Source organism: Echeneis naucrates, chromosome 2 (assembly GCF_900963305.1).
Source record: "Echeneis naucrates chromosome 2, fEcheNa1.1, whole genome shotgun sequence".
Lineage (NCBI taxonomy): Eukaryota > Metazoa > Chordata > Actinopteri > Carangiformes > Echeneidae > Echeneis > Echeneis naucrates.
The window spans coordinates 11583692-11611438 of NC_042512.1; the positions used below are offsets into that span (position 1 = coordinate 11583692).

General features: G+C 42.5%; 1 protein-coding gene across 2 annotated transcripts in view; it reads left to right on the forward strand.

The window, feature by feature from the left end:
* Positions 1-3186: 3186 nt before the first annotated feature.
* LOC115051689 (activin receptor type-2A-like) overlaps positions 3187-27747 on the forward strand; it is a 43758-nt gene continuing 19197 nt past the window's right edge. For both annotated transcript variants that reach the window (XM_029515265.1, XM_029515256.1), the window contains exons 1-4: positions 3187-4199; positions 22108-22315; positions 23798-23931; positions 25635-25789. In XM_029515265.1, coding sequence (XP_029371125.1) covers positions 4145-4199; positions 22108-22315; positions 23798-23931; positions 25635-25789 — 552 coding nt within the window. In that variant the 5' untranslated portion in view covers positions 3187-4144. The remainder of the gene's footprint in view (positions 4200-22107; positions 22316-23797; positions 23932-25634; positions 25790-27747) is intronic.

A 27747-nucleotide genomic window follows, 5' to 3' on the forward strand; every position in this document is an offset into this window, starting at 1 on the left:
TCATCCCTACTGATGGTATACATCTAGTTGTAAACGAGACAGCGTGCATCACAGTTAAATAAAATAGTATTTCAGGTATTTCATTCGTGGACACAATAATTTCCTTTATCGTTATATTTATGTATATTGTGAATTGGAACTGAAAAATAAATATCCTTCCACAATAACACCATGGTCTCTGCTGTCCTTTTGTGCAGGTGCTTTCCATCACGATGATGTCACATGTTTCCACATGCTTTCATCCCCCCAGCAACAGAGTTCAATCAGCAGGAACCAAGTCTGAAGGAGGTTTATAGAGGTCATCAAGGCAGCTCGATCAGCATCTACCTCAGGCCCCAGCAGTGTACTCGACCTCATCTAAAAGCGCCAGAGACAAAAGGCGCTGGTGGGCACTGTGGAAGAGTGGGTTTGGGCTACTTCTAACGGACCCAGGCCGGCAAGGCAGCACAGCGCAGGATCCTCTGGTCATCCAGGCAGATTTCTTTCACATACGCTTCCAGGGTTACGACGACTTGCCAAACCCCGCAAACCTGCACACCTGGGGAAAGAGCAAGACGCCCCCCTATCCGCTTTTCTCTGGAAGAGGCTCATTAGAACATCTCCTCAGCACCTTCCCAAAGGATCTGGCAGATGGCCGCGATTGCTGGCGACATGACCAGATGTTTAAGGCAGTTGCTGAGAGTTTATCGTCAGCCATTAACACTAGCAAACACCACCACGCACCAGAGAAAACAGTCCCTTTCGTCAAAGCGAGAGAAAAAAAAAAAAAAAAAAAAACCCAGACTCACGCAAAACCAACAACAGGCCTCCTCTACACATGCTCTGATTGGCAGCTGCAGGCTGATCTGGGAAAGCGGCTGACATTCCCACAGCACATTGCGACAACTTTGCTCCGTCCAGACATGATCATCACCTCAGAGGCCCAAAAAACACCTGATCATGCTGGAACTGACAGTGCCTTAGGAAGAACGCAGGGGAAGCCAACGAGAGGAAACGGGCCAAGTATCAGGAACAAGTGGAGGAGTGCTGGGGCAGAGGCTGGAAAACAGTCTACGAGCCCATAGAAGTCGGCTGCAGAAGATTCGCAGGACATTCTCTCTGCAAGGTCCTCACTCGGCTGGGCGTCGCAGGAGCAGCTGAGAAGAGGGCCGCGACAAAAACGCCACTAGGTGGCTTTGGTTAAAGAGGGCTGATCTGTGCGTAGCTGCTGCGACACAAGTCAGGGCCTGATCAACACTGGCTGGGTCGCCTGTGCGAGGGTGTATGTTTGTGAGACCTGAAAGGATCCCAGTGCATCCTGTCGATGCTTATTGAATACTTTCTGTGGAACAGCTTTTGATTAGACATAAAGTTGTGAAAAACAGAGAGCCTTTTAAAAAAAAAAAAAAAAAAAGTTAAAGTGAAGAGAGCGCTCATTAATGAAACTGCACTTTAGCAATGACCTTGTTTTACCTTACTTTAATATTCTATTTTGAATGGTTCTTTTCATTGTTTGTGCTGTGTCTGATGCGATTCCATTTCAAGTAAACATGTTTACCAGATTACAAAACCTTGTGTTGAGATATCCGGCAATGAAGGTCTCTGAAAACAATGTTTCCAGCATTTGACAATTGACAGCTGCCACTGTGTTATTGTTAAAGCCCTTATCTATATTTCTAATTTCCTTGAATGCAGTTGTTAAAATGTAAAGCCATGCTGATTCAGGGTGTATGCAGGGTTCACTCTAAATTCTCATCATTTAATTAGTCATTTGTAACACAAGGCAAAGGAGTGAAACAATGATGCGTAATCTAATTATGCAAGGATTTGTTGAACATAACTATGCGACAGTGTACCGGTATATAATCGGTCGCAAGCCTTTTAAGGCATGGTTCTAATATTGTTCAGTGAGTAATGTGTGAAATGATAAACATCCCACACATTTCCAGGATGGAGCCAGCCTGTGCTTGCTCTTTCTGGAGAGAGTTCGTTTGGGATAGAAGTTCAAAATCGCTGCCAGGGGAATCACATCCACAGGAGCTGAACCTCTCGCTTGCCCCATGTTGGTGCCTCGAGCTCTCGCCATGAAGTGACATTCAGGGCTGTGTGTTTTACTCAAGATGAACGCCAACACTCCAATATAGAACAGGTGACTCAGCTTCCCGCTTGGCAGAAAAATCCCCTGAGACCTTTGACCTCCTAATCGTTTAGCAGCGCTTATGGTTGGAGATCTGCTCCAGGCTATTAGAGAGATTAGTGTCATGCAGATTTGGGAACGGGCCAAGCCTATATCTGTACTTCATGGTATTCTCAGCATTTATTACTGAGCACTCAACCCATGTTGAAATCTGATATCTAGCGGCATAGTAGCACATGCCACAGCACGAAACTATATGTAGGTTCAATATGTGTTGATCTACATGGGGCAGTAGGAAACACGTTCTGAACATGTAGTTGATTTTAGTAACAGTAGCATTAGTAAAGGATGCGTTTTATATGCTTTGTAAACCTTCTTTGTTTACTCTATACTGTCTTTGCTGTGGTTTATTTGTTATTTCTTACTTTGAAAAGGTGACTTTCTCGCTCTGCCCGCCCCTCTTCTCTTACATGGGCATAGCTGAGGTGGAAAACGAACAGCCCTCTCCAACAAAAACAATCCTGAGCTCGTAAAGCAGATTCTGCTTGGCCAGAGCAAGCTAAATCAGTCAGGGAAGTTGAACAACTCTTCAGACTTTGAGCAAACCAATCGTACGAGCTCAACGTGCGAAGCGCAGGACGAGAAATGCTGATTGCAAGTCGCAGCATATTTATGGAATATTATTGAATCGTGTTTTATTCCAGAAAAGTCATTTCATTTCAGCGAATTATAAACCGAAAACAGACACAAACGGAAATCCAGTTTCTCTCTTTATCTTTGAGGTAATCTAAGGTGGAGTTTGTCTAAATGGACAATATTAATATATATCAATATTTATGTTTTCAAGTAAATACATGTTAACGTGAATCCCCAAAGACAAGGAGTGACAATACCGAGTGGGTTGTAATTCACAGATAATAAACACGGATTAGCCTTTTTTTTAAGGCTTTTCCATTGCTGGTTTCGTGTCGGATTTTATTTTGAAATCGTACACCAGAAGCTCGAGACGTCAGCCCGGTTGACTTGATTCGGGTCACGGTGACGCCATCTTGAAATCGTCCCGAGCAGAGAAGGCGAGGAGGAGACGGACTTGGGAAACAGCTCGTCCTGAACTCGATAGCTGCGTTAGCCGCGGGGATTATCGGCAGCCTTAGCGGTTATTGCTATCACATGATAGTGTTGTTACTTCGCTCCATTTGACCGCCGGAAGGCCGCCCGTCCCACTTCGCCGTCGGTTGTTTTCCCACCGCCGGAGCGGACGGGGTGCTCTCCGGTTGTGGCCGGGCAGCCCCGCCGAACTGTCGGGACGAAAAACAACACTTCGACGCGGAATACAACCACAGTGGCGGTTTTTAAAAGCCGACGTTCGCGCCGCAGGAGAGTGGAGATGCCTGTTTGAACGGCGTTTGTGAAACGTTTCTCTTTCTTTTTTTCTTTTTTTTTTTTTTGTGTGTGTGTGGTTTTTCTTTTTAAATAGCTATGCGACGGAGCTCACCGAGGAGAAGTTTGATCGGAGAGCGAAGTGCGCTTGATTTCCAGTCCGATGGATGTTAGCCCTGTCCGGCCGTGGCTCGGCTCTCCGCTCCGCTGCTCCGACAATAACAGGTTGGGAACCAACAGGCACGGTTGAACACGTCCGACCAGGACAATGCTGCACACCTTGCAAGTACATGACAGCCCGGGCTTGTGCACCTCCATCGCTCGCCTGTAAACCTGGAAAGCCCACCAACCATCCCCTCCTCATCTTCATCCCGCTCCTCTTCCTCACTTCTTTTTTTGGACCAGTGAGGCTCACATTACCTGGGATATTTTGGCTTTCGGCTCGATCTCGGCATTTTCAAGATGTGCTTTTTGCAGAGACAGTGCTCCTTGGAGCAGCGAGACGTTTAATTTGACTCAGTCGTTTTGATATTTTGGAGGTTGTTGTTTTTTTGTTTTTGTTTTTGTTTTTTTATTTTAATTTTTTATTATTTTTTTTTATTTTTCTTAAATTCTCTTTTTAGCCAGAGGATCGGATTCGGATGGAAAATGGGAGACGCCACCAAACTGGCCTTCGCCGTTTTCCTCATCTCCTGCTCTTCTGGTGGGTGTGGAAAGGTTGTGCATGTCTTATTGACAGCTGTGGAGAATCCAGTGCAGTGCTCATTGTTACCCCTGCAGAATGCAATGCATAGCTTCTTTTCATTTGGGGGAGAATGCAGTCCAATGCAATCCCTTTGTGATTGAGGGGAGTGGGGGGGGGTCCCACTCTGCCTCATTATTGGTGTCCTTTCTCAGCATCCTCCATCCTGCATGTGTAGGGTGTGCATGTTGCAGATGTCAATAGTGAGCCCAAGATGGGGCCAGGGGACCTTAAAGGACCCTTGAGAAGCTGCGATCAGTACAAATGTATACATTTTTTTCTCCTTGGTTAAATTTAATTTCTAGTACAATAGAATAAATGTGTAGTATGGAAATGCATGAGGCTGGTTTCGTCTTCACTCCCAACTTGCAGTATTGTTAGTTCTACATTTATCAACTACCAAGTCAAATCTAGCATGAGCTGGGTAATTTAATGAACAATGGGCAAACACAAGTAAATAAGTGTACATAATAAGTGGTTAATTTCTAAGAAACCATAGCTGCAAGCATCGCAGAGTGTTGTATTTATGAAATAATGCTGTCTCAAATGTCCCATATAAAGCCTTTATTTACAGTTATGACATTGTTGGAAGTATAGCTTGTTGACAAAAGAGGACATTAGTGCAAAAGGTCATTGAAAGTTTGGAAGGAAGATTAACCCTCTTTTCCGCACACACAGTTAGCATTGTAATATTATGATGGTAAAATCTCATCACAGCAAAGCAATTGTCTGCCCTTGAGGTGGTGAACAATATCCATTATATCTCGCCTTTTCCCAAGGATGGATGCATAATGAATGTGGGGGGACAGCGAGGTGGTAATAAGGAGAAAAGGGTCAACCCAGGAGTGCTGTTTTTCCTGCATAGCATATTGGTTGCATGGCTGTGGGTGGACCTAAAGATCAGTTCCTCTGTAGGACACGTGCTTTTGCTGGTAAATAACATCAAAAGGCATTTTCATCCTGTTTTCTTCATGCCTGGACATATTTGATGTCTTAACTAGGCTGCATATTTACCAAAAGAGTCTCTCTAAACATCAGTCAAAAAAGGAGGGCGTCCATTTGGAACTCATCATATTAAAATTACTGTTTGTTTTTTGTTTGTGTTCATGAATTTTGCCTTCTGGTGGTTCCAACCCATGAAAATTAGTGCATCATAGAAGTGAGCCTGTTCCATTTCTTTAGGATACACTCCAGCTGCACATAATAACAAAATGGCCACATTCATGACCGGGCAGTTTGTCAAAAGGGTCAACAAAGTGTGCGTTATAATGGGAAGCTGAGACAAGTGTCGTGATACCTGAACTTGTTGTGATGCACTTCATCACATGACACAGAGGTGACAAGTAGTAAATCAGTGCCTTTAATTTGCATAACGACTTGAAATGCCAACATGAACACGCTGCCAAGAGCAACCTTTCACACAGCCGTTAATACACAGGCAACAATAGTTTCTATGGTTGGTTAGTTGTGATGACAGAGCACAGAGCTTAGACTAACCACAGAAGATGGGTTAAAAGATTATTTGTGAAGGAAAACAAAAATCGCACCTGCAAGCAAAATGTTTCCTGGTGTTGACTTCAAGCTTCATTCAAGAATTAAAAATGTTATTAGTGTTGTTTTTGTGTTATGGTTGGAACTAAATAGCAGGATTTTAACTGGTTTGTGAAATATCCAGTGCACCTTTTTGTAAAGGCAATTAGGACTTGAGAAATACAAAAGGGTGACATAAACGCTCGTGGCACAGTGGAATAGTCCTTTAACAGTGAGCTCTTGGGTGTCTTTGAGCAGTCTAGCAGAAATTAAAAGGCTTCTCAAATAGGGTAATAGTTGGGGTTGGATGGAGTATAAACCAGGTGCTGTCAGTATTGCGCGGTGCAGCACATGATTATTCCACTTGCTCATTACTGTCTGAAGTGGGGGAATGAACGGTTCCTACTTGAGGACGAATAATAATCCTCTATGAAATCCAAGTTGAATTGGCACAGCTCAAGGCGACACCAAGAAACCTTTGATAAGGGCAGGGCACTTACTCCAGAGTGGTTTTATTTGATGAGGCTTACTGCAACATGCCAAAAAATGTGCGTTAACATTTAGATTTCTCTTCAAAGCAACACAACAACTGACACTGTCTTTTAGTTGTAATTCAAGTTAAGTCACAGTGCTAGGCTAAGCCCAGCTGTCAGAAATATATACATACATGCAGTTTACAATATTCATAAAGGCTGAAATGCAAGGAAAAATATTATGGGTGAAAATCACACAAAGCAAATTGGGATTCTTTAATTGATGTTTCTAGTCGAAATTCAAGCTTAGTCTGTATTTAAAAAAAGGGATATCTTTTTTATTTTTAACAGTTGTTCAGGCAAAACAGGCATTTGGGAGATAATTTAAGACCCTCCACGAGCTTGTCATTGTTATCTTTCACTATTTTCTGACATTTTTAAGGCCAAACAATTGGTCATTAAATAAGTATTTAGTAAATTAATCAGTAATAAAATAATTGTTGGTAGCATCTGTAAATAATCTGATGTTTTAAGAAATAATTCCCGGCAAATAGTCATCATTTTGCTGCCACTGTCATCATTATTAGCATGCTGTATGCAGATCATAAATTCCTTTAATGGGATTTTGGGATATTTATGAATATTCATAATTGCTTAATTAAGCTTTTAAAGCATGGAGAACTTGCTCTGATTATTGATATCCTCTTGTTTTGGAAGGGGAGGCATGAATGTGAAGTTAGCAGTGGTTTATTATTGGGATGAGGCTGACGCGATAGCACAGTAAATTGGGACTTGTTGCGTCCAGTTTTCTGATTTGGGTTGAGTTTGAAAACTCCCCTGTGATGAACTGGAGAGTGACATTTTCCTTCCAAGGATCTGATGTGACGCTGCAGCAGCCACATATTTGCCCCAGGTCATCTGTTTGAAAGGTGACCTCTGCCTGAGATTCCGTGTGAGCTTTAGCTGAAAATTGGTAAATATTTATTGTGCTGCCCTACAGCACCATCAGATCATGTAATTTATTGTGTATATGGGCTGAAGCCTGAGAGAGCCTTGATTAAAATTTTGATATGTGGCAGATATTTTTTTTTCTTTTTTTGCCTTGATGTTTGATCATATTTGCTGTCAGAAACTGTGAAAGTGTGTTGACACATGTATTAAATAATTACCCAAATTGTTAATTATGTTTGTGCTAACACCATTATGCATTTTAGCAGCAAGCCATATCTGCTGTATTTCCTATGAAGTTGTTAAAGGCCGTGTTTTCCTGTCATATGACCATTTGACGCATGACAATCTCATTCTCTCTAATGAGTTAATGAGAATGAATGGGTATAAGACTCTGGTCTGTTTCTCCTCTTCCTCTGACACGTTGTGAACTGAAGTCAACTCGTCAGTTGTCTTCTTTCCAGGTCATATTCCATCCTAAAAGTCTTGTTTGACAGGTAGTTTCAGGAAAATGGCCGTTTAGATTTCTGCATGTGTCCGAGCCAGCAGATAGATAAGTTGAGTCCCGTGCTCTGCCTTCACATTTGGCCCCCGTTTTGTACACTGCAGCACTTTAACGCAGACATTGATCCTTTGCATGCCAGTGTAAGGTTACATCAATATGGTGAGGATGAAGCGGCTCTTGTTTTTTTTTTTTTTTTTTTTTTTATAAATACTGAGCAGCACAACAGATCTGATGATTCAGTTTCAGCTCTGCTACACATCAAACTCAACTTGAAATGGTATCAGAACTAAGTTGATCATTGGTCTGTGGCGTCTGTGTTCCATCGCACTGAACTGGGGAAAACTAACATTTACCAGTTAGGTTAATTTAACTGCCACCAGATTAAGCCTTTCTGTCATCAAATGCTCCCTGTGACTTATTCATCAAGCATTTTATAGCAGGATATTAAAACTCTGTAGCTCCAGGCTCAGTGTTTTGTAGTTGACCATGACCTCTGACCCTCCTGTTGAGGATTTAAAGAGATAAGAGACTTTTCCCTCCAGCATGCAATTAATGATCAAATTATGCAGCTTTGTTTTGGAAAGCTCCTCATTTTGAAACACGACACATCCTATTGATGTTCAATTTAAATAAGTTCAACGTATTTAAAGACAGTTCTTTAATAATTCAGGTAGGAGTTAAGAACTTCTTTGAGTCAATTAATAATTGAAATACAATTCAATAAAATTTAGTTCTTCAGACAAGGTGAAATGTTTGCCTCCAGCATGTGTTCCCAGGCACAGTTCAACATGGTTTTAATGCAAAACAAAAAACCCCCGGCATGCTATGAACAAAGAGAAAACAAAACTGTTATTAAAATCTAAAACTGGCAAACTTTATAGAGTGGTTAAAAATTGCACTCAATGAAAAGAGCCATTTCCACTTTCACTCTCTCGGCTACTTAAACACTACTTATACTCTTATTTCAATAATTACTGTTTCAGTTAACTCAAAGTGTAAAATCCTCTGGAAATGTATGCATGGTTGGTATGTTGAATCCATATTCAATCGCTTTGGATTGTGACTAAACCACTCTTGCTTACCATCCCCGACCACTGTGCTGCAGAGTTTTTGGTGAATCCTACAGCATACAGAGGCTGCCCACCAGTTCTGCCCCCTTTTCCCCGCTATCTATTTCTAATATGTTCTCTTGCATTATGCATTAGGCTCCAGAAGCACAGGTGTATTTATTAAGGCCAGATGTAGCCTCGATTTCCCATCGGGTCCAACTAGCCAGACTGCTACCTTCCAGGACCATGCGTCATTTTTGGCTTCAATATTATAAAAACAAAGTGCCGAACCAGTTCACTGTCATGGAAGCAAAATGGTGACCAGAGACAGCATGGTGCTTGGTCCAGCTGGGGAAGTTTTAACCTACCATCAGTCAGAGCGCTGGTTAAATTTAGACCATAGCCAGGTGTTTTATGCTTTGCACACACTGCAGGCAACATGAGTAGCTTTTGTGTGCAGTTTGCTGGCAAACTGAAAACAGAGAATCGGTGCAATCGTGGCATTTGTTGTTCATGTAGACAGTATTGGTATTGACTGTGAGGAAATTGCTGTTTGTTTTTTTTGAGCTACAGTAGTGTTGTAAGATGGAAGCCTATGATTGTCTCTCAAAAAAAGGACTTGGGAGCACACCATTGCCTAAGAAAGCGGCCAGAGCTTTTCCTTCCAAAAAATAAATAAATAAATAAAAAAAAAACGTGGCAAAATGGTAAACTTTTGTCAAATAGCGGTCAACTTCATGTCAGTTATTTTGTATGACTTCTGTGTTCATGAAACTAAAAGGCAATGGGGGGGGCTGTTCAGGTGACCTTGAGAAGGTTCATTTACTCAGCTTGTTTACCTGTTGCCTAAGTTTCTCTGGTTACTGTGAATAAATCAATTTCTTGTGATCATGTTTACCATGTGTTGAAGCCATTGCACGTAAGCTTTTAAAATTCAGACTGGTGGTTTCAACAAGATTGGAAGGCCTAAGGCTTTTTAAAACACACTCACCACATAAATGACTGTCTAAACTCTCACTACAATTACGAATCATCAAAACACTATTATTATTATTGAGGGAATTTTCTTCAGATGCAGTGATTTGTTGCAACCTGCTCTCAGTATCATTGAGTGTTGCCACACAGGACAGTGCACTAAAAACTCTCCACAGAGGTTAAGTAATTAGTGGAAATCATTTGAAGGCCAGTTTATTCGAGGCTGACACTGTCTGATGCTTAAAATCTTAGATACTGCAAACAAGTCAAACAAATGTAAAGGATTATTTGCAAATGCTGTGAAGCTCTGTGTCTTTTTATAACAAGAACGTAGAAGCAGTGTAGGGACTAAAATAACATACATATTTAATTCAGCTTTCACCTCCTTAGAGGAATAAGAGGTGTAGGCTTTGAAAGAAACTGAGTGAGACGCTTAAGTGCCAATGTCCCTGGCTAAAATGAAGCTTCTGCTTACTCTGCTTGATATTGTAATTGTTGGTATCAATCACATGATGGAGCATAGCTCTAGCTTTTTTCATCTTTTCTTAATTGTCTTGTTAGTTGTGGATCCAGATAGAATAAATTAGATGTTACTTAAAGAGTATGGCTGGCCATATGCTCTGATAAAACAAGATATTTAGCGCCTGTACTCAGTCATTTGAAGTGATCTATGGCTTTGCTTGATTAATTCTGTAGCAGACAGGTACGTCATGGTCATGGCCAACCAGAGGCCACAGAGTCCCCCCCCGCAACCAAAAGGTCACATGTATGACATCCACTACATGCATTCATCCTGTCAGCGCGTCCTTGAGCAAAACCCCACTTGCTCAGCTCATTGTAAATTGTGCTGGATAAGAGCATCAGCTAAAAGCCTGAAATGTAAATGCAGACCGTGTGTACCACTGTAATGGGAAGTCAATGAATTGCCCCTGTAACTATTATTGACTGAATTAAAACAAACGATGGGTGATATGATAAGTGCAGGCTTCAATAAATAAAAATCACCTTTTAATATGCCTGTATTTTTGTCCATGTGAACCTGAGAGAGTCCCAAAATGTAGATGTTCTTCAGTAACTTTTTGGAGAAAACAGATCATGTAAACAGGCCCGTGTTATCTTAGTCTATGCAGCTTGATGTGTCGGTACCCCAGAGAACAGACCAGAATGGGCCTTCACTGTAATTAATGCAACCTGCAGATGTTGCTTTATGTGCTGTGGATAGTTTCAGTCTAGACAGACTGGCTGCTCAGGCATAGAAGCCCTGCTTTGATCCTTGATTAAAAACTGCGAGCTGTACATTCATCATGCTCTTGTTTCAGGCTCTCTCAAGGGTCCTCGCCTGCTTTACGCTCCTTCTTTCTTCTTCTTCCTCTCCTTCATCTCCATCTGAGAGCCGAGACACCTCCCCGTCATGAAGGTCACTGTGACTTCTTATCACCAAAACCACTAAAGGGTAATGGTGTCTTCGGGACTCGGCAGGCTGGGGTGATATTGCAGGACGATGTTGTTGCTGTCATTTTGCATCACTATCTAATAAACCACAAATGTCATTGAGGATGCAGTGAGCAGCATGTGAACTGCAGAAACATCACAAGGTCTTTGGCCTGACATTCATTGTGCTGTAATCAACGCAAACAATGAAGGAGATCGCAAGTCAAATCCAGCCAGAAGAGCAACATTGTCTGTCACTGCTTTCTTTGCTTGACTCTGAGGCTTTTAAACTCTTGTAGCTGATTGGTGCTTTGACAAGTGGTGGCTCACTCTGAGCACCAACCTTTGTTTGAAATGCTAGAGAGCCTTTAAACTCAAAAAGTTGATGTGTTTTTCTTCCCAAGCACCTTTAACGGGAAAAATAGTTTTGAAATCTCAGCTGTCCTGGTAATAACTGAGTCATCACCATTGGTATTGATAAGCAAAGCCAAAGTCACGCACAGAAATATGGGGAGTCCACTTGTAGCTCACTGCACCTGTAATATAATCTCAATTAAAAATACGCAAGTGTTGGTGCTTTATTTTGGCTATGATGCCTTGTGACTAGTATGTGTCATTAGTTTACACTAAATATAAAGATGAGACAGGAGTCAGCAAGGCCGTTTGATGGCTTGATAGATGAAAGGAAGGATTTATTGACTCCTAACGTTTATTGGTTTGTCTTGTACAAATGCGAAGCCGGCAGGCGCAAACAGGGAAGGTAAATGAACGGCAGCCAGCATGTCTTGGGCCATGTGAACTGATCGGGGGCCGCGCATCAGTTACGCACATCAGCAGCAGCTTTTGATCTAGTTGGGACTAACCTTGACCACAGAGTGTATTTCTGAGCACTTGTAGATTCACGAGATTTTCCTCTCCTCTTGGTTTGAAGTGTGAGGAAAGCTGCTGATAGTGACCGCGCTTACAGAAACAGTGTTTGGGATGTGAATTGCAAAATTCCATTTCTGTCTGTGTTACCTTGCGATAGGTGCTTGAAGCAAATACATAGCTTTACTGCAATGGATTATGCAAAATCTTTCCCACTGAACTGGACTCTCAAAGGACCAATCTCCTCATATATATACATATATATATAAATAAAATGGTTTCTCCCCCTCTTTGTGTTCCCTCTTTATCCCTCCGTTCTTCACTCACTGATTCCTTGTTTCATAAAAATGAATTGAACTGCTGCTGCAGGGTTTGTGCTATTGCAATATCACTGCAAATTCAATACACAGTTCGGCTTTAAGACCAAGTGGCACTTAACACACCCTTCAAATAAATCCAAATAATCCAAGCACAGAGGGGATTGGGGGGGATGGGGCAGAGGTAGAAGGGGGTTTTCCAGACCCTTCTACATAGCAAAAGATAGTGAGGCGTTTTAAATTGCTCGTCCTGTGAAGAATGTAAAATATGCAATGGCTGACTACAGCCCATTTCACACAGGCGACACAGGGATACGGTGGTATGTGCTCCCTGTGCGAATGGTACAGTCTGCAGTGATTCATGGCAAGAAATCCAGGCGCTCTCCTGACCTGTCCGGCAACCGGCCACATCAGCGCTAATTGAGGCAGAGACCAATGGGCGTTTGTCGCTTGTGCATACCAGCGAGGATTAAGGGGATTGGATTCAGTTGCTGAGTGTGGTGGTTTTGAATGCCCCCACCTCCATCCTATCCCCTCCTCCCAGCAGCGGAAAGAGTACAGTCTTTGTGACCGGCTCACCCAAGCCAACCCGACCAACCCACCATGTCACGACACCATCTGATTGAGCATTAATGTAGCACTCAGGCGAGACCCGGAGTGCTCTGTGAAATTACAGTCTACTTTAAAACAGTATTTCGATGTGTAGCCTACGCTGCTGCCTCTGTTCATTCAGCTGCAGCAACAAAGTTCATCACAGCTGCTGGAGAAAAGATGGAATTATTATAATTATAAAACGCCACAGTATTTATCTTTTTAATGGTGTAATCTGTAAGAAATTTAGTTGAAAATGCTCTTAACATCAACTTGTGCAATCAAAAACAAGATAAAGGAGCCAAGACCAAGACCCCTGTATTGTGTTTGATATCCATCTACGTAGAATAGCATGCTAACATGCTAGCTCAGACCTGTTTCATCTTGTAATACCGCTTATCTCAGATCAGTGATGGCGTCTGTTAATAACTTATATGGAGGCTCCAGCTCGCTCTGTCCTCCCAGAGCAGTATAGCTGAGGTCTTTGTGCTGCTGTGCTGGACAGGTGACAGGTGTGTGTCTGTGCCCTGAGAGATGTTATAGCAGGGGAAGAAACCATTGACAGGCTCACCGAAGTGTTGTTTACATCAATAACAATGCCAGGGGAGGACTTAGCTGTTCCTGTCTGGCTAGTTACATTAGTAACTTCAGGCTTATTTTGCAACTCATGACTGTAGATAGCGCTTGTATGGGTCCAGTAAACGGGTGCACACATATCACTGTCACCACTTTGCATGCTGCCACCGATGACCACGGATTGAGTGGCATACCTTTTTAAAAACTGAATTTAATTGAAGAGCAAAATCTTGTCTCTGGGGTTCTCTATACTCTTATTATAATTTTTATGATTATTACCATCACATACTTGAAGATGATGAAATTTTGATAATGATTAAATACCAAGACTGACTGCTTAATAAACTCTGTGCGCTGGGACTTCAGAATCCACTGCCTGGCTCTTAAATAGTACAGAGTATACACCTAGGTGATAACCTCGCCGTGGGCCACTGGTCTCCCATGCTGCCTCCGGTGCCTAATGCCTGTGATAGTCAAACAGCTATAAATGGTGTAAAAAAATCTTTATCCAAGCTGCCCAGGAGCTGCCCTAAAGGCAAGTGGTGGGTTGCATTTCTAACCGGCAGTGCCCACGTTGTCAAGTCAGGGAGAAAGTGATGGTGGTATAAAAAGAGAGCTTGGTTATGGAGAGTTACAGCTACATTTCGTTCATTAAATGATTTGTACTTTTTCCCTTTTTTTAAAATGCGAACTCGCGTGGCTGAGCAGCTCAGCATCCACTCATGCTGCATTCTCAAGCATTATTTCTGTTTTCCCGCAGAAAAAATTGCACATATAACTTTCCTGTTTTTGTGCTACTTACCTATTTAATAAACCACATTTTGAGGAAGAAAACAACATAGGCCTACATTTTCAGCCTGATTTGTTTAAGGCTGTAGCTCAATCCAAGCCCGATGGCTGACAAAATGTGTTGACTGAACCCAACTTGACCTTGAAGCTGCATCAAATCTTTCTTCTTCCTCCCCTTCTTGTCTCTCTGTTGCACAATCTTTTCTACTGCTCTGTTGCACAGCATTTGGGAGAGCCAGTGCAGATTTTATTGTACACTATATGTAGAAAGGGATCCTTAATGACGGTGTACTTTTTGCAATTGATGCAGCAAGGTGTTAAAATGTGTTGAAACAGGTTTTCCACTAAATGTATGCGGTTATTCACATATGCAAAAGCTGTATTTAGTGGTGTCTTGAGTCAGTTATGTGGGGGAGGTGTGTCAAATTGCATCAGCAGCAACAACAAGTATTGCTGCCAAGCCAAGAGGCCAGCTCTGCAGACAGCGTTTTGACCCCTGGCTTCAGCCTAACTTCTTTATTCGACGCTATTCAAAACCAGCCATCACTCACATTTGTTTTTAGTGCTGGTTGCACATATTCCCACACAAACCAGCAGCCCGAACAACCATACATCACCTCAAATCTATTTCATGTCTGCCCGGACGCAGATGATAAGTTGATCCTTAGAACAAATTCCATCATAACGAACAATCCCCACTCCTGGCAGGCACACAAAAAAGCCTTGATGAATGAGTTGTTTACCTTCCTCGGTGCACGCAGTGCCGAGTGCAGGCTTGGCCCGCCAAAATGCCACTTCATTATGAGGCTACAGAGCTGAGTGTAACACAGCTTGCCCCTGTGACCAGCCACTGAGAGGAAATTAGATATTAGCTCCTGTATTCCTCAGCAGTTGTCAGGCAAAAGCTGCCTGATGGACAGTTCTTCAGTCTGAAATGTCACATTTAAATGCAATCATTGACATTGCACTAAACCCACCTGTTCCTTTTTTATTCCTTTAGTTTTGTTCTGCATATTGGGAACTGAACTCACTGCTGTGGTTTTCCCAGACTCTACAGTGAAAAGCTTTCTGGAAATGACTGTGGTGGAAACATTACAGCGTTAATACACCTCTGATGCGAAGGAGCGGTGTATACATTTTTTTTTAAATAAGGATGGCCTGAATGACAGATGTTTGTCTTTTTTCTGTCTTTATAGTCAGTGTTGCAGTTCAGACTCAAAAGCTGTCCTTGCCTTCCTGCCACACAAGCTCAAGGGCTCCCTAAATTAATCAGACACTTTAGTTTTGGAGTAGAGAGAACGAAACCCTGGGGCATAGACTGGCTACTGGCCAGACTGCCTTAGTCGAAAATTTCTCCAATATTTGGCAGGTGGTTGATGGTCATTTCCCACCCAGCATGCACCTCAGTGGCCTGGCTGCAGATCAGACCAGAACCATCTCTGTTACGTTGCTCCCACCTTGCAGCTCTCTCACTTGGCTAATGAAGAGACATGTGCCAATTCACAGGACCTGATGTACTTCTCCCCCATGATTTTTGTTTGTTATCTGGATGTCTGGCTTGGATTTAAGACAGAAGTGGTCGTCGAGAGTGCATGTCAGAAGAAAATGCGTGGAGAAGAAATGGCCTACGGTAATTTTCACCAAGCTCAGTTTTACCCTTATATACATTTTGCAGAGTCTACCACTGCAAAACGATCGCTTCTGCTGCACTCATGAAGTCGCAATTACAGTCGACAGAGAGCATTTGATTTGAAATGAGGGAGAAAATGGGAGACTTTCAGCAAGAAGGAACCAGATGACAGTATATTTAACTATTTAGCATTATGCTAAATAGATCTTATTAAGCTACCTATGGATTTTCACTCTGCTGCTTCCAGGTGTATCAAAACCCTTGCATCGCTGACTGGGTTGTGTTTGACTCTACCAACCTTTTGTGTGTCAGCATAAGACATTTTTCATTTCACACTGACATTTAAAAAGTGTTAATTGATGCACAATGTCAACTCATGCACTGAGTAATAGTCAAGTAATCATTCCACCTTAAAAATTTCTGGTAGTCTTAAAGCAGCACAGCGACTAGGGTTATTTTTTTCTACCCAGCTATTGTTACCTCATACAACAGAGGCAGAAGGGACATCCTTTTTTTCCTCCTACACTCCTGTGATGGCTTCTGTATTTGTGATACATTTCCAGAGACACGTGAAAACGTCAGTCTGTTAAATGTGGAAAGATTTCCTTGCGTCCACAGAGGCTGCTGAAACTGATCACTTGCTGGTGATATTCTCTGACGAAACTGTTGAATTCAGTCTTTCATTTGATCATGTGGTCAGTTTTATTTGGCAAATATAAATGATCTTCATATGAAACCGAGGTTACACGAGGATCAAGACGAGCCAGATCTCAGCTGTGCACGTGCACGCGCGTGTGTGATAAAGTTGCCCTGAGGTACTTGGTACTTCATCAATTAATACTGTGCCAGAGTGAACACCGTCCAACCCCCAGGGCTGAACCCACTGCTGCTTGAAATCATTCTGGGGGGGGGGGGGGGCACTGAAGTTGGTGCAGAGAAATGACGAATCACCTCAGTGTGCTGCCCAGCTGCCAACAAAAATTATTCTGTTTTCCAAACCCCAAACTTTAAATCTTTGGATTTCCATGCAAGCTTTAAGAGACAACGTTTGAGCAGCAAAACCTGTATCTCATGCTTTAATAAGTCATTTTTCAATGTATACTAAAACCCCGTTCAGACAGACAATGTGTTATGGTCTGTTAATTTATTTAAATATTACTGCACAAGCTTTTCTGGAAGACAACTGTTTACCTTCCAATTGTTGATAATGACAAAAAAAAAGTTTCTTTCTCTCTCTTTATATCTATCAATCATCTTTCTATATAGAAAGATTTATGAATACATACATAAATATGGCAGCTGAGTTGTATGCCATATTTGTGTGTGTGTGTGAATATGGCAGCAGCTCAGCAGTTTGACAGCCTTCCAGTCTGTCGCCGTGTACTTTGCTATCAAAGGTAAAAAGTATCACCCTCCGCGTCTTCCTACTCACGTAGTGTCAGGGCCTACACTGTACATCTCAGATTCAGGTGCTTTGAATTGCCCCCACCTAATGTGACCTCTTGGCTGCGAGTCAAGATCGCATTTTCAGAGCTGGCAGATAATCAGTATCCTCCTCCAGTCACAGTATCCCTGCCAAGTTCACCATCTTTTCCTTCCCTACATTTACTCAATCTCATCCACTGGTTGCAGCTCAATTGTTCTTTTTCGAAATGGCCTCTTCGGATCATTCTGTGCTCACAGGAATGGTTTCCAGTTTACTCCTGTTTAGTTGGGTGCTATAGCAAGTGGGAGCTTAATCTCTGTGAGTACTAAGAGCATCGGCTAAAAGCCCAAAATGTAAAATTTAAAATGTCAGAGTGAATTTTCCAGAGCCACCAGGCAGCTAGTGAGGGATGGGAAGCAGTTTTTCAAAAAGCCCCAGTGGATTGAGAAGTGGGTCGGGAGTAGACGTTTTGTGGGGGGGGTTGCTTAAATATCCGCAGCTAAAGTAGGTCGCGGTTAACCTTGATAAATCTCTTGTACGACTAGAAGAAAGAAAGAAAGCTATGAATTGTGGTTTATGTGGTCATTTCTTTCCTGGAGAGGAAAGTGTGCAAGGGGTGTTCAAATGTTCATCTTTAAGAGGTAAATGACAGGTGGGCCTTTCCTTTTGTGGGAGAATATCAATTAACCATCACAAAAGCTCTTTGGTTTATTGTTGGGGTGTCTCAGAAGTGGCCTTGCAGTAATGCAGGTCTTCATCGATTCAATATGAGGCTCATAACTAATATGTATAGTTTTCCATCCATTCCATTATCATTAAACAAGACATGTTGATTAAGACAAAATAGCACGCCTCCTTCTGCCAGTGTATTTGCCATCTTTGCTTTCTTGATTTGATTTTCCTTGTTTGCTTCTCTTTGATTCTCTCCTCTGCTGTAGAATGAATGAAACACATTACTCTTGTCATGAGTGAGAAAATGACCCAGCATTCCCATCATGTGTGTAGTCTTGCAGTGCTTTTTCATTCTCAATCTTTCCCCTCAGCCAACTTTATTAAGGCAAACAAAGTGAGCCTGTGCCACTCAGTTTGGCATTTCTATGAGTGAAACATCTTTGGAAGACAAAGAGGCTTCTCTCTTTATTGCTTGGATGTGTGCTTGTGGGTGGAAGCCCTATTGTATGTCCTTGCACAATGGCTTGTCAAGGCTCTGCACTCTGTGACACTATCCGCTTTTGGTGAACTGTGAGCTGCGACTTAGTCAGAAGAGTGATTTCTCTGCTTTACACCCTTCATATCCGCCATACCGCCAGGGAGCTCTTGCCCACCTTTGGCACACGACGCTATAGGCAGCTGGCCTGCTCTGTCACCTCATTTCAGGGGAGTGATTGATTTGACCGCTTAACCACTGTATTTACAACAGAGCTGTGTATTTGCAGTTCACACGGCTTGCAGCTCTTTCTTGCACAGTGTAATACTGGAATGGAGGCGTTATCAATGGAGTCGTTGAGGTGTTGCAGCATGCCATAGCTGAAGAACAAAGACGACGCTCTCTGTCCAGCATATGTCATATTTAGATATACTTAAGCTCGCTGACGATTTATATAAGGTTCAGCTTCTCCTGGTGCATGCACTTAATATTTGAAGCCTTTGATATGAAGGGAAGGTCTCAGTGTGAAAAAAATTGGTTGATTCAGTGCTTTGCTCAGGGGACAGAGGGTATCAATAGAAACCACCTCATCTCGAGGCTAAAGCAACAACTGATGAATCTGCAGCTCTGTGAATAATAAATGAACCGTTGGAATTTGTTGGTCTCGGGGAACATGAGCCTGCAGTATTTATTTCACCTGTTTTCTGCTTTCTGCACATTCATTATCAGTTGCTTGTAAAATGAAAACGCACAAGCCATGCACCCTGATGTATCACCTGTGGGTTTGGTGCTTGCATGGTTGACGCATTTGCTACAGAACCGGCTAATGAGCTGGCCCTCCGTTTTACGTCTGTGTACCTCTCCACCATTAGCGCCTTCAACTCCCACGAGAGCTATTGAAGGGAACGATGCATTCATCCCCATCAAGGAAGAACAGAAAGAATAGAAACAAGGCGCCATAGAGCTGACACTTCAACTGCGAAGTGGCCTGATAGAGTGGATAAACGGACTGAACACAGCCAGGGATTTTGCACCTAATTTTTAGACAAATACCTTGTGGCCCATACATCCAGAGCAATATAACACTGAAGTAGGTTATTTGAGGACAGAGTCTTTTTGAGAGAGATATCAAATACATATCCTTATGTTTTACTCCCTGAAGGTGAGTTGCCTACCCTCCATTGTTCATCACCTGCCACCAAAACACCATTATTTTCTAAATCTCCAGATGCACTCAAAACTCAGCTGAAGCCAAATAATAACTTAAAGGCAGAATGGGTTCTAATATGGTTAACTCCAAGCACTTGAGTTCAATTTAGTATGTTTTGTTATCTGAAGGTTTGGGTTTGTTTTTTTTTGCTGTATGTGGTGCAGATATTTCTTGGTTCTGACAGGAAGCAGTTCCCTTTGCAAGAGCTTTTCTTCACACCTATTTTAAGCAGATTTGAATGTCTGGTTCATCATCAAAAAAAAGTTGGTCAGTCAGTTGGTCTCTGTGCTCGAACCTTAACTTGATGCATTCACTGCAGTCAAATTAACCATAAAAAAGAAATCTAGTGTTGATTTGTTTGGCATTGAAGGAATTTACAGAGTCTCTAGGAGGAGTAAATTACTTCAAGTACCAAATGTGAAATTATGTAATCTTTCTTGTGGCACTGTTTGTGCTGATGTGCAGGTTGGGGCAAACTAAAAAAAAATTCAGAAGCAGACATAATACACCTCTGTGGGTAGGTTTACTTGTGTTTGCCTTTGCCACCGTTTTGACTTGCTGTTTGGTTTATATATTATCTTCTATTCTCACATGTTTCTGTGTGAATAGACCTGCTTTGTTATTTAAGCCAATTGTTTTTGCATTTTTATCAAGCTGCAGCTCTCCTGGGCGCCACTCATCAGCACAGGCCGTTTTTTTCTCTCCTCTCCCGTTACTTCGGCCATTTGCTCAATCACACGGGCAACAGTTCACAGTTGCACCTGTTACCATGAAATACTTTGGGGCTTCACGGGAAATGGATGTGACGAAAGTAAAATGCTGTCAGTGCCGTTAAGAGGCACAGTGACCTCGCTTGCCAGCGAAGTAGCCACTCTCCTCTCATTCCCCCATCTGCAGCTGTTAATGTCATTGAAAAGAGAACTGCAGCACTTCCAGGCTTTGGGTTGGCATTAACCAAATTAACTTAAGCAGCCATGTTATTGAAAAATACATGATCTTCCTGAAGTTAACCTCCATTATTCCAGCGAAACCCTAATTTCTGGAAGCTACTGTGACTGCAGACACAGTCAGGGGAGACTGGACAATTCTCTTTCAGTGTCTTTCACCGGCTGTACAGCAGAACAGTGGGTGAGGATTACAGAAACTGGAGCATTTCTATTTATTTGATGCGCTATTATATTAAATTATGGAGCATTTTGAACACTAAAAGCAACAATAAAAATCTGTTGAAGCATTCAAATCCTAGCAGGTTGAAAAATATAAAGAATAATAAGTTAAAAAAAAAATGGGAATACAGTTTTTATTTCTATTTTTGGCAAATATTCTGATCTGAGGGGGAATAGATGCACAATAGTAATAGATTTTTTTTCTTAAGTTAACACACATTAAAACTAAAATAGTATATCAATGAGCTAAAATGCATTTTAGCTCTTTAGATGAGAAGTGGCCATTATTAAATTGCATTTTGGGCAGTGAGTGATTATTCTGACTTGTTATAACTAATGCCTGTTTTTATCCAACCATTTGAACCACACATGCTCTGCTTTCATGATTCATGTAAGTGAGTGAGAATTAACAGTAACAGCAGAGACCTTATTGCACCCCACAGAGCACAGAAAAGCAAACCTGCCTTCCTGTGTCTCTGCACTGTTGGGCTTGTTGAGGAAGCAGGGAAACAGAGAGGTACTATCTTCGGTCTTGTCAGCAGTCTAAAGTGGACTAACTGCCTGACAGGTGATGAGAAGCGGCAGCAGCATCACTAAAATGACAAGCTGTCATGCAGTCATTTCCCTGGATATCGTTTTGCGAAAACCTGCTGCCTGCGTTCATCTGCAGGAAACCAGAGTCTCCTTCATTTTGGCGGAGGAAGGAAGTCGAGGGCAGAGCATTGGAAGAGAGAGCTTTCTCTCCATTCCTTGTGTGCTCCTCTACAACCTTCTTTCAGCCTTGCCTGGCTGGTTTTTATTGTTCCATCTAAAAAGCTTTTTTTTTTTTTTTTTTTTTTTTTTTTTTCATTGGTGTATTGACTGAAGCAAAAGGGACCTCTGATTAAAAAAAAAACCAAAGTACCATCAAAGTGGATAGTATTATTACTGGTACTACACTATTAGTGTTTATCAGCTTCACTGTATCTCACACTCTGAGACTGTAAAAAAAGTGTCCTTTGAATACAGAGCTAAATTTTCTTCTTTGCCAATGACAGCAGTACCGTAACATTTCCATTTCCTAAATACAGCAGCTTGTAAATCCACAAACTAAGGAGCTGTTTTCACAAGGTTTTCAGGACTTGCATGGAAAAATGGTCAATAGCAAAATTGTTGTTGTTAACTTAATCATCCTCAGATATAAATTCTTGGGTGCTTTCTGAATAATAGTAAAGAAAAAGGACTCTCTGTCCTCTGCAGGTGCCATCCTAGGACGCTCAGAGACTCAGGAGTGTGTGTACTACAACTCCAGCTGGGAGAAGGAGCGCACCAACCGCAGTGGCATCGAGCCCTGCTATGGCGAGAAAGACAAGCGGCGGCACTGCTTCGCCACATGGAAGAACGTCTCCGGCACCGTGGAGATCGTCAAGCAAGGCTGCTGGCTAGACGACGTCAACTGCTACGACAGGTAAGCAAGGGTATCCAGCACAAAAAACACATCGTAGGAATGTCCACGTTTTGGTGCCACAATTTTCGGTCCGATTCAGCAGTGGGCTAATTGGTGAGTGGGTAGGGTGCGTGCTGTATGGGCAGGCTGAGACCTGAGCAGGAGTTCCCCTGGTCAATTCCCAATCGGCCAGACCCTTTTTTTTTTTTCCCGGCTCTCCTCCACTCTCTTGACAGCATTTCCTGTTCCCACCACTTTCCCTTTCAGATAGAAGAAAAAAAAACAAAAACGAAATGTCTCCTTAATTCAAGTGGTATGGAAAGTTCCTTGTTGGAGTTTTGTTTTTGCTTCCAGAGACCTGTAAATACAAGGCTGCATTGAAAATAGCTATTTTTTGGGAAGTGTGTGGTGTCATTTCAACATGCTAATGGCTAAAAGTCACTGTATCCTGTTGGTATATTTACAGCATATTAAACACGACCAAATGATTCCCCCTTTGCTTGCAAAAAGGAAGAGTTTTATTGATCAATCACTTTCTGTTAGTCAATGCACACATCGTTCCCTAAAGCCGCAGCATGATTTAGACAGGAAGCAGCAGCAGCGCAGGACAAAGCCAGCATGTCATGAGGAAGGCTCAAATGTAAATGGATTTAAAATCACCTTGAGCACAGTCTTTGTCCCTCTGTGAGCTTCCCCATCTGAGTGACTTGCACAAGGCCACATTTTTAATTACCGCAGACAGATGAAATTTAAATTGCTGTGTCTCCAACCAAGTGTCCAAACCCAGAAGAGTAAGCAGTTATTAATAGATGGTATTATTGTAGTTTGTTCCAGGCTGGAACATCAAGCTGGCTTCAGATGCTGGTTTGAGCCAGTTGTGCCTGTTTTTTTCCTTTGATTCCTGAGCGATGAAGTTGATGTAGATTCCGCAGCCCGCACAGTTTGGGTACCTCTGCTCAGCCGGCGCCGCCTCGCCTCCCTGGAGAGTCCAGAGCAAGTCGAGGGCGGCTGCTACTTCCTTTGGCTTTTATCTGATGACTGTGTGAGTGTGAAAGGGAGAGTGAGGGAGAGTGTGTGTGTCTGTGTGCAATTGTTAGTGTGCGTGTGTGTGTTTGTTTGCATGTCTGTATACTGGCGTGTGTAGGAGTTATTTTATAAATGCTTTTCTTTCATGTCCTCGGAGGCAGCAAGGGAACGGAGAGGAAGTCGAGGAGTGTATGTTTGTGTGTATTTGTGTCTATGGTCCAAAAGTGTGTTGGTGTGTGTTCCTGCTTTACAGAAAACAACATGTCCTCTGCAGTGTGCGTGTGAGAGCTTCATTTGTACACAAACAACTTTTGTCCATGTGCATATACATGTAATGTATGTGTGCGCACGCACTTACTCACACTTAAGAAAATAAATTGCTTTCATGTCCTTTACAGTAAGCACAGAGGAAAGGGAGGGTTTGTGTATGTGCCTGTGTGGAATATTTTTCAATTTCCATCTCCACATCTCGTGCAGTAATGAGTGTGTGGAGAAGAAGGAGAGCCCGGACGTTTTCTTCTGCTGCTGTGAAGGCAACATGTGCAATGAGAGGTTCCTATATGTCCCTGAAGCGACCCAACCGATTGACCAGCACCAGTCAACTGCCTACAGTAAGTACAGCCCAACATGCACACCGTGGTATTCCACTGACAACTCCATTCAGTTTTCACAGCAGGTTTCCACTGCAGTCACACCTCTATTTTCTCTTATTGATATATTGCACCACTTAGCTTCAGATAAACAAGCAGTCATGGTACTATATAATGTGTTCAGTTAAATAATTCTTTTAAAATATGCATATTTAATGCCATGGGTAGAACCTCCTGACTTTTGTTTTGAAGACCTGCAGTGTTACTGTGTAAAGTGGGTGATGTAAGATACTTGTGCTCTGGATGACTGCCAAATACTGAGCTTCTGAGCCCGACATGTATAAGTCTTTCAAAAATATTTAACGATTTTTAGGAAAGACAACAATAGTAACGCAGCACGGCGGCATAGTAGTTCGCGCTGTTGCCCCACAAAAAGAAGGTCGCAGGTTCGGTTCACGGGCCAGGGTCCTTTCTGTGTGGAAGTTGCATGCTCTCCTCGTGCTGGCGTGGGTTTCCTCCCACCGTCCAAGGACTTGCCTGTTTACGTTAGTTGGTGACTCTAAATTGTCCGTAGAGTGTGAGTGTGAGTGGTTGTTTGTTTTTGTCTGTCGGCCCTGCGATGGACTGGCAACCTGTCCAGGGTGTACCCAGCCCACGCCCAATATGAGCTGGGATTGGCTCCAGCACCCCCGCAACCCGGAAACGGATAAGCGTTAGAAGCTGAATGAAAGAATAATAGTAACACAATCTAGATTTCAGAAAGACTCATCTGTGCATAGTTTGCTCTGCGAGAGTTGAAATGTTCTTTTCTGACAGCAAAATGTTGCCTCAAGCAAACTATAGATTTTCCTCAAGTGAACTTGGAGGTGACTATTACATAATATAACGTAATCTCAAATGCCAGCATGCATTCACATTGCTAGGAAAAACCACTCCAGATAGTCTGTAAGGGAGCATATCTGCCTAACTTAAGCACAGTAATAATCAACATTGCGTAATTAAAATTATGAGTTATAACAATAATGGGTCTTTTGTGATGATAGATTGGTCCATGTATGGCAGTGACATCTTAAATTGTCACCTGGGTCTTTTAATATTTTGTTGCTGTTTGGTTATTCTTTAAAATTTGACTCTCTGAAACCTGCAGACTTTTCACCATGTCTATGTCAAACACCCTGAGAGTCCCACGATGCAGCTGATGCAGCTGATGCAGCCCCTTCGGCCTGTGCCCTTTCTCTCCTCCCTCCCTGTCTTCCAATCCTCGCTCCAAGGATGGTGGCGGTGTTTGCCGTCTGAGTGTCGGCGTTTTGACAGTGCTGCCGAATCAGACTGTCACACCTTGTGATGGGAGGACAGGCTGAGCCAGCAGGCGTCACCAGGCGACTCCTACAGGGGTCGGACACAGTTCAGAGCTCTGTTATTTTTGGCAGGCGGATTACGTTATGTCACGAGATGGATTTGCTAATCCTGCTGTGCGTGCGTGTGTGTGTGCGAGCATTGCTGTTAAGTAGGGTTAGTGCTGCACTTATAGATGAAGTAGCACAATGTCAAGGCATGCTGCTCTCTATCTTTTCCCTGTGTATTCTCTCCCTGACAGTGGCCACAATTTTTTATATTTAATTGTTGTATTTTTTCACCATCCAGATCACATAAGGCAGTTCTGAGTCTTATCTATAAACATTTCCTCTTCTCTCCATTGTCCTTTCTGTTTCCTCTTCCCACAGCCACCTCCAATCCATTTTCCCAGAAGCCCCAGCTCTTCAGCACTCTGCTTTACTCCCTGGTTCCCATCATAGGCCTGGCTGCGGTTGTCCTCTTCTCTTTCTGGATGTGGAGACATCACAAACTGGCGTATCCTGCTGCCCTCGTCCCCACACATGTAAGTGTTACCAGGGTGAGAAAAAAAAACTCCCCTTTACTCTGACAGAGATCAAACCCATGAGCACATCTTTCTTTTCCTGCCTTCATCTTCACTCTATAACGTTCATCCTGAAGTCATCCGTAAATCACTGCATGTGTGTCCTGTGGTGTCCTCTTTCTTTTGACGCTGTTCCTGATGCAGTTAGTTGCGTTTTTAGACTAATCGGCTGTTGACACCATTCATCTGATAATCCTAAAAATGTAAAACTTAATTGGTTTCCATGCTAAAACTATGTTTTGTTTTTTTTTCTCCTGGAAACACATGCATGCAAACAGAAAAATCTAAGAGATGAACATAAAAATAACCAACATGGTTCAAAGCATAAAATGCAGAATGATATTTGCTGAAGCATCGCTATGCACCAGATGCTACATCCAACAAGCAGGTTAATAAAGTCTAAGATCATTTATTGTAGAAAATGTCTGACTCAGCTCTGGTCGATTCCGTTGATACTTATTTCCCACATGAGTCAATGCACATTAGATGCTCCCATAAAACCACTCTGATATTGTTGAAGTTTGCAGTGAGATACATTTAAAACACTTCCCTGCTCTCTATTCAACCTACCCTAAACTTCACCGCTGATCCAGTTTCTCAGTGGGCTGAAACAGCCTTGGCCTCTCCTGCCCTGCACAGCAGAGAGGAAACTGTGCAGAGTTTACGTTGGCATAAATGCCTTTTGAGTTCTTTCTGAGGTGTATTGAAGGATAAGAGGAGTTCTGGTTCTCTCTCTCTTTTTCCAATAATCTTTTTTCAGGGCAAACAGGTCTCAGACGCACCAGACTAGTGCTAGGTTTTAAATTTTGATTGTTCATGCTGTGTCAGAGGGCAGCATGGCAGCATAGTGGTTAGTGCTGTTGCCCTATAATCAGAAGGTTGTGGGTGCGGTTCCCAGGCCTGGGGCTCTTCTGAACGAATATGAATGAATGTTGTGTCAGAGGCCTGGGTTCACGCATGCATTTGGAGTGAATATTGTGCTGTGCAGGTTAAAATTGTTGCAGGCAAAGAGTTTTGTCTACATCGGATTGCGTGTTCGTTCACCTTTCATCACTCCTCCCTTATTCACTTAGTCCTCTTTTCTGTTACAACTGTTTCATTCTTTCATGTCTCCACTTGATTCAGCCAGATTCATCACCTTTACAAAACCTTTGAAACATTTCTTGAATCTCCATTCATGTAGGAGTGAGCATAAGGCTGTTTACCCAAATTAATTTAGATTTTTTTTTGACTGCAAGGCAGTTTTAATTTAACAGCAGCACAGCTATAGTATACTCTACTGCTCAGCAGCAGGGGAAAAGGAAGCCCATGCAGAACTTCCACCGTATGGAAGAGGAGTCAGGGGCCTCTGCATTATTGATGAGGCTTTATATAGGCAAACAAAACTAAACACAGAGACGCTTGCAGCTCTGCCTCAGAGGATGGAGGTGGTGGGTGGTGGTGGGTGGACGGGGAGTGCGAGGGAGGGATTGAGGGGAGACATGCTATTCTCTCATCTTAGTTATTCTGTTTGCACAGTGCTAAAACACAGAGGGGAAGAGATAAAAAGACATAGCCACAGTACAATCAGGAAACAAATGCTAATATGCAGTGGAAAAGTAACACCGCTAAGAGGCTTATGAACCATCTTACCTGCAAACACATGAATGAATAAATAAACAGCATAAAACAAAAAGAGATCAGGGCCAAATAAGAGCAGTTCAGATATCAAATGATGATACAGTGGAGAAAAAAATGAACAGCTAATAGATTGATTGAATCACAAGGGGAGCAAAATGAAATGAAATAACCAGCACGAAACAAGTTAAGTCATGCCGCATTGTATAATGACGTGTGTCTATGCAGAGGTGTGTTGCAAGGACAGGGAGGAGAAGGTTGTAATTTGTACATGAATATGTTTAAAAATCAGCTTTATGCTT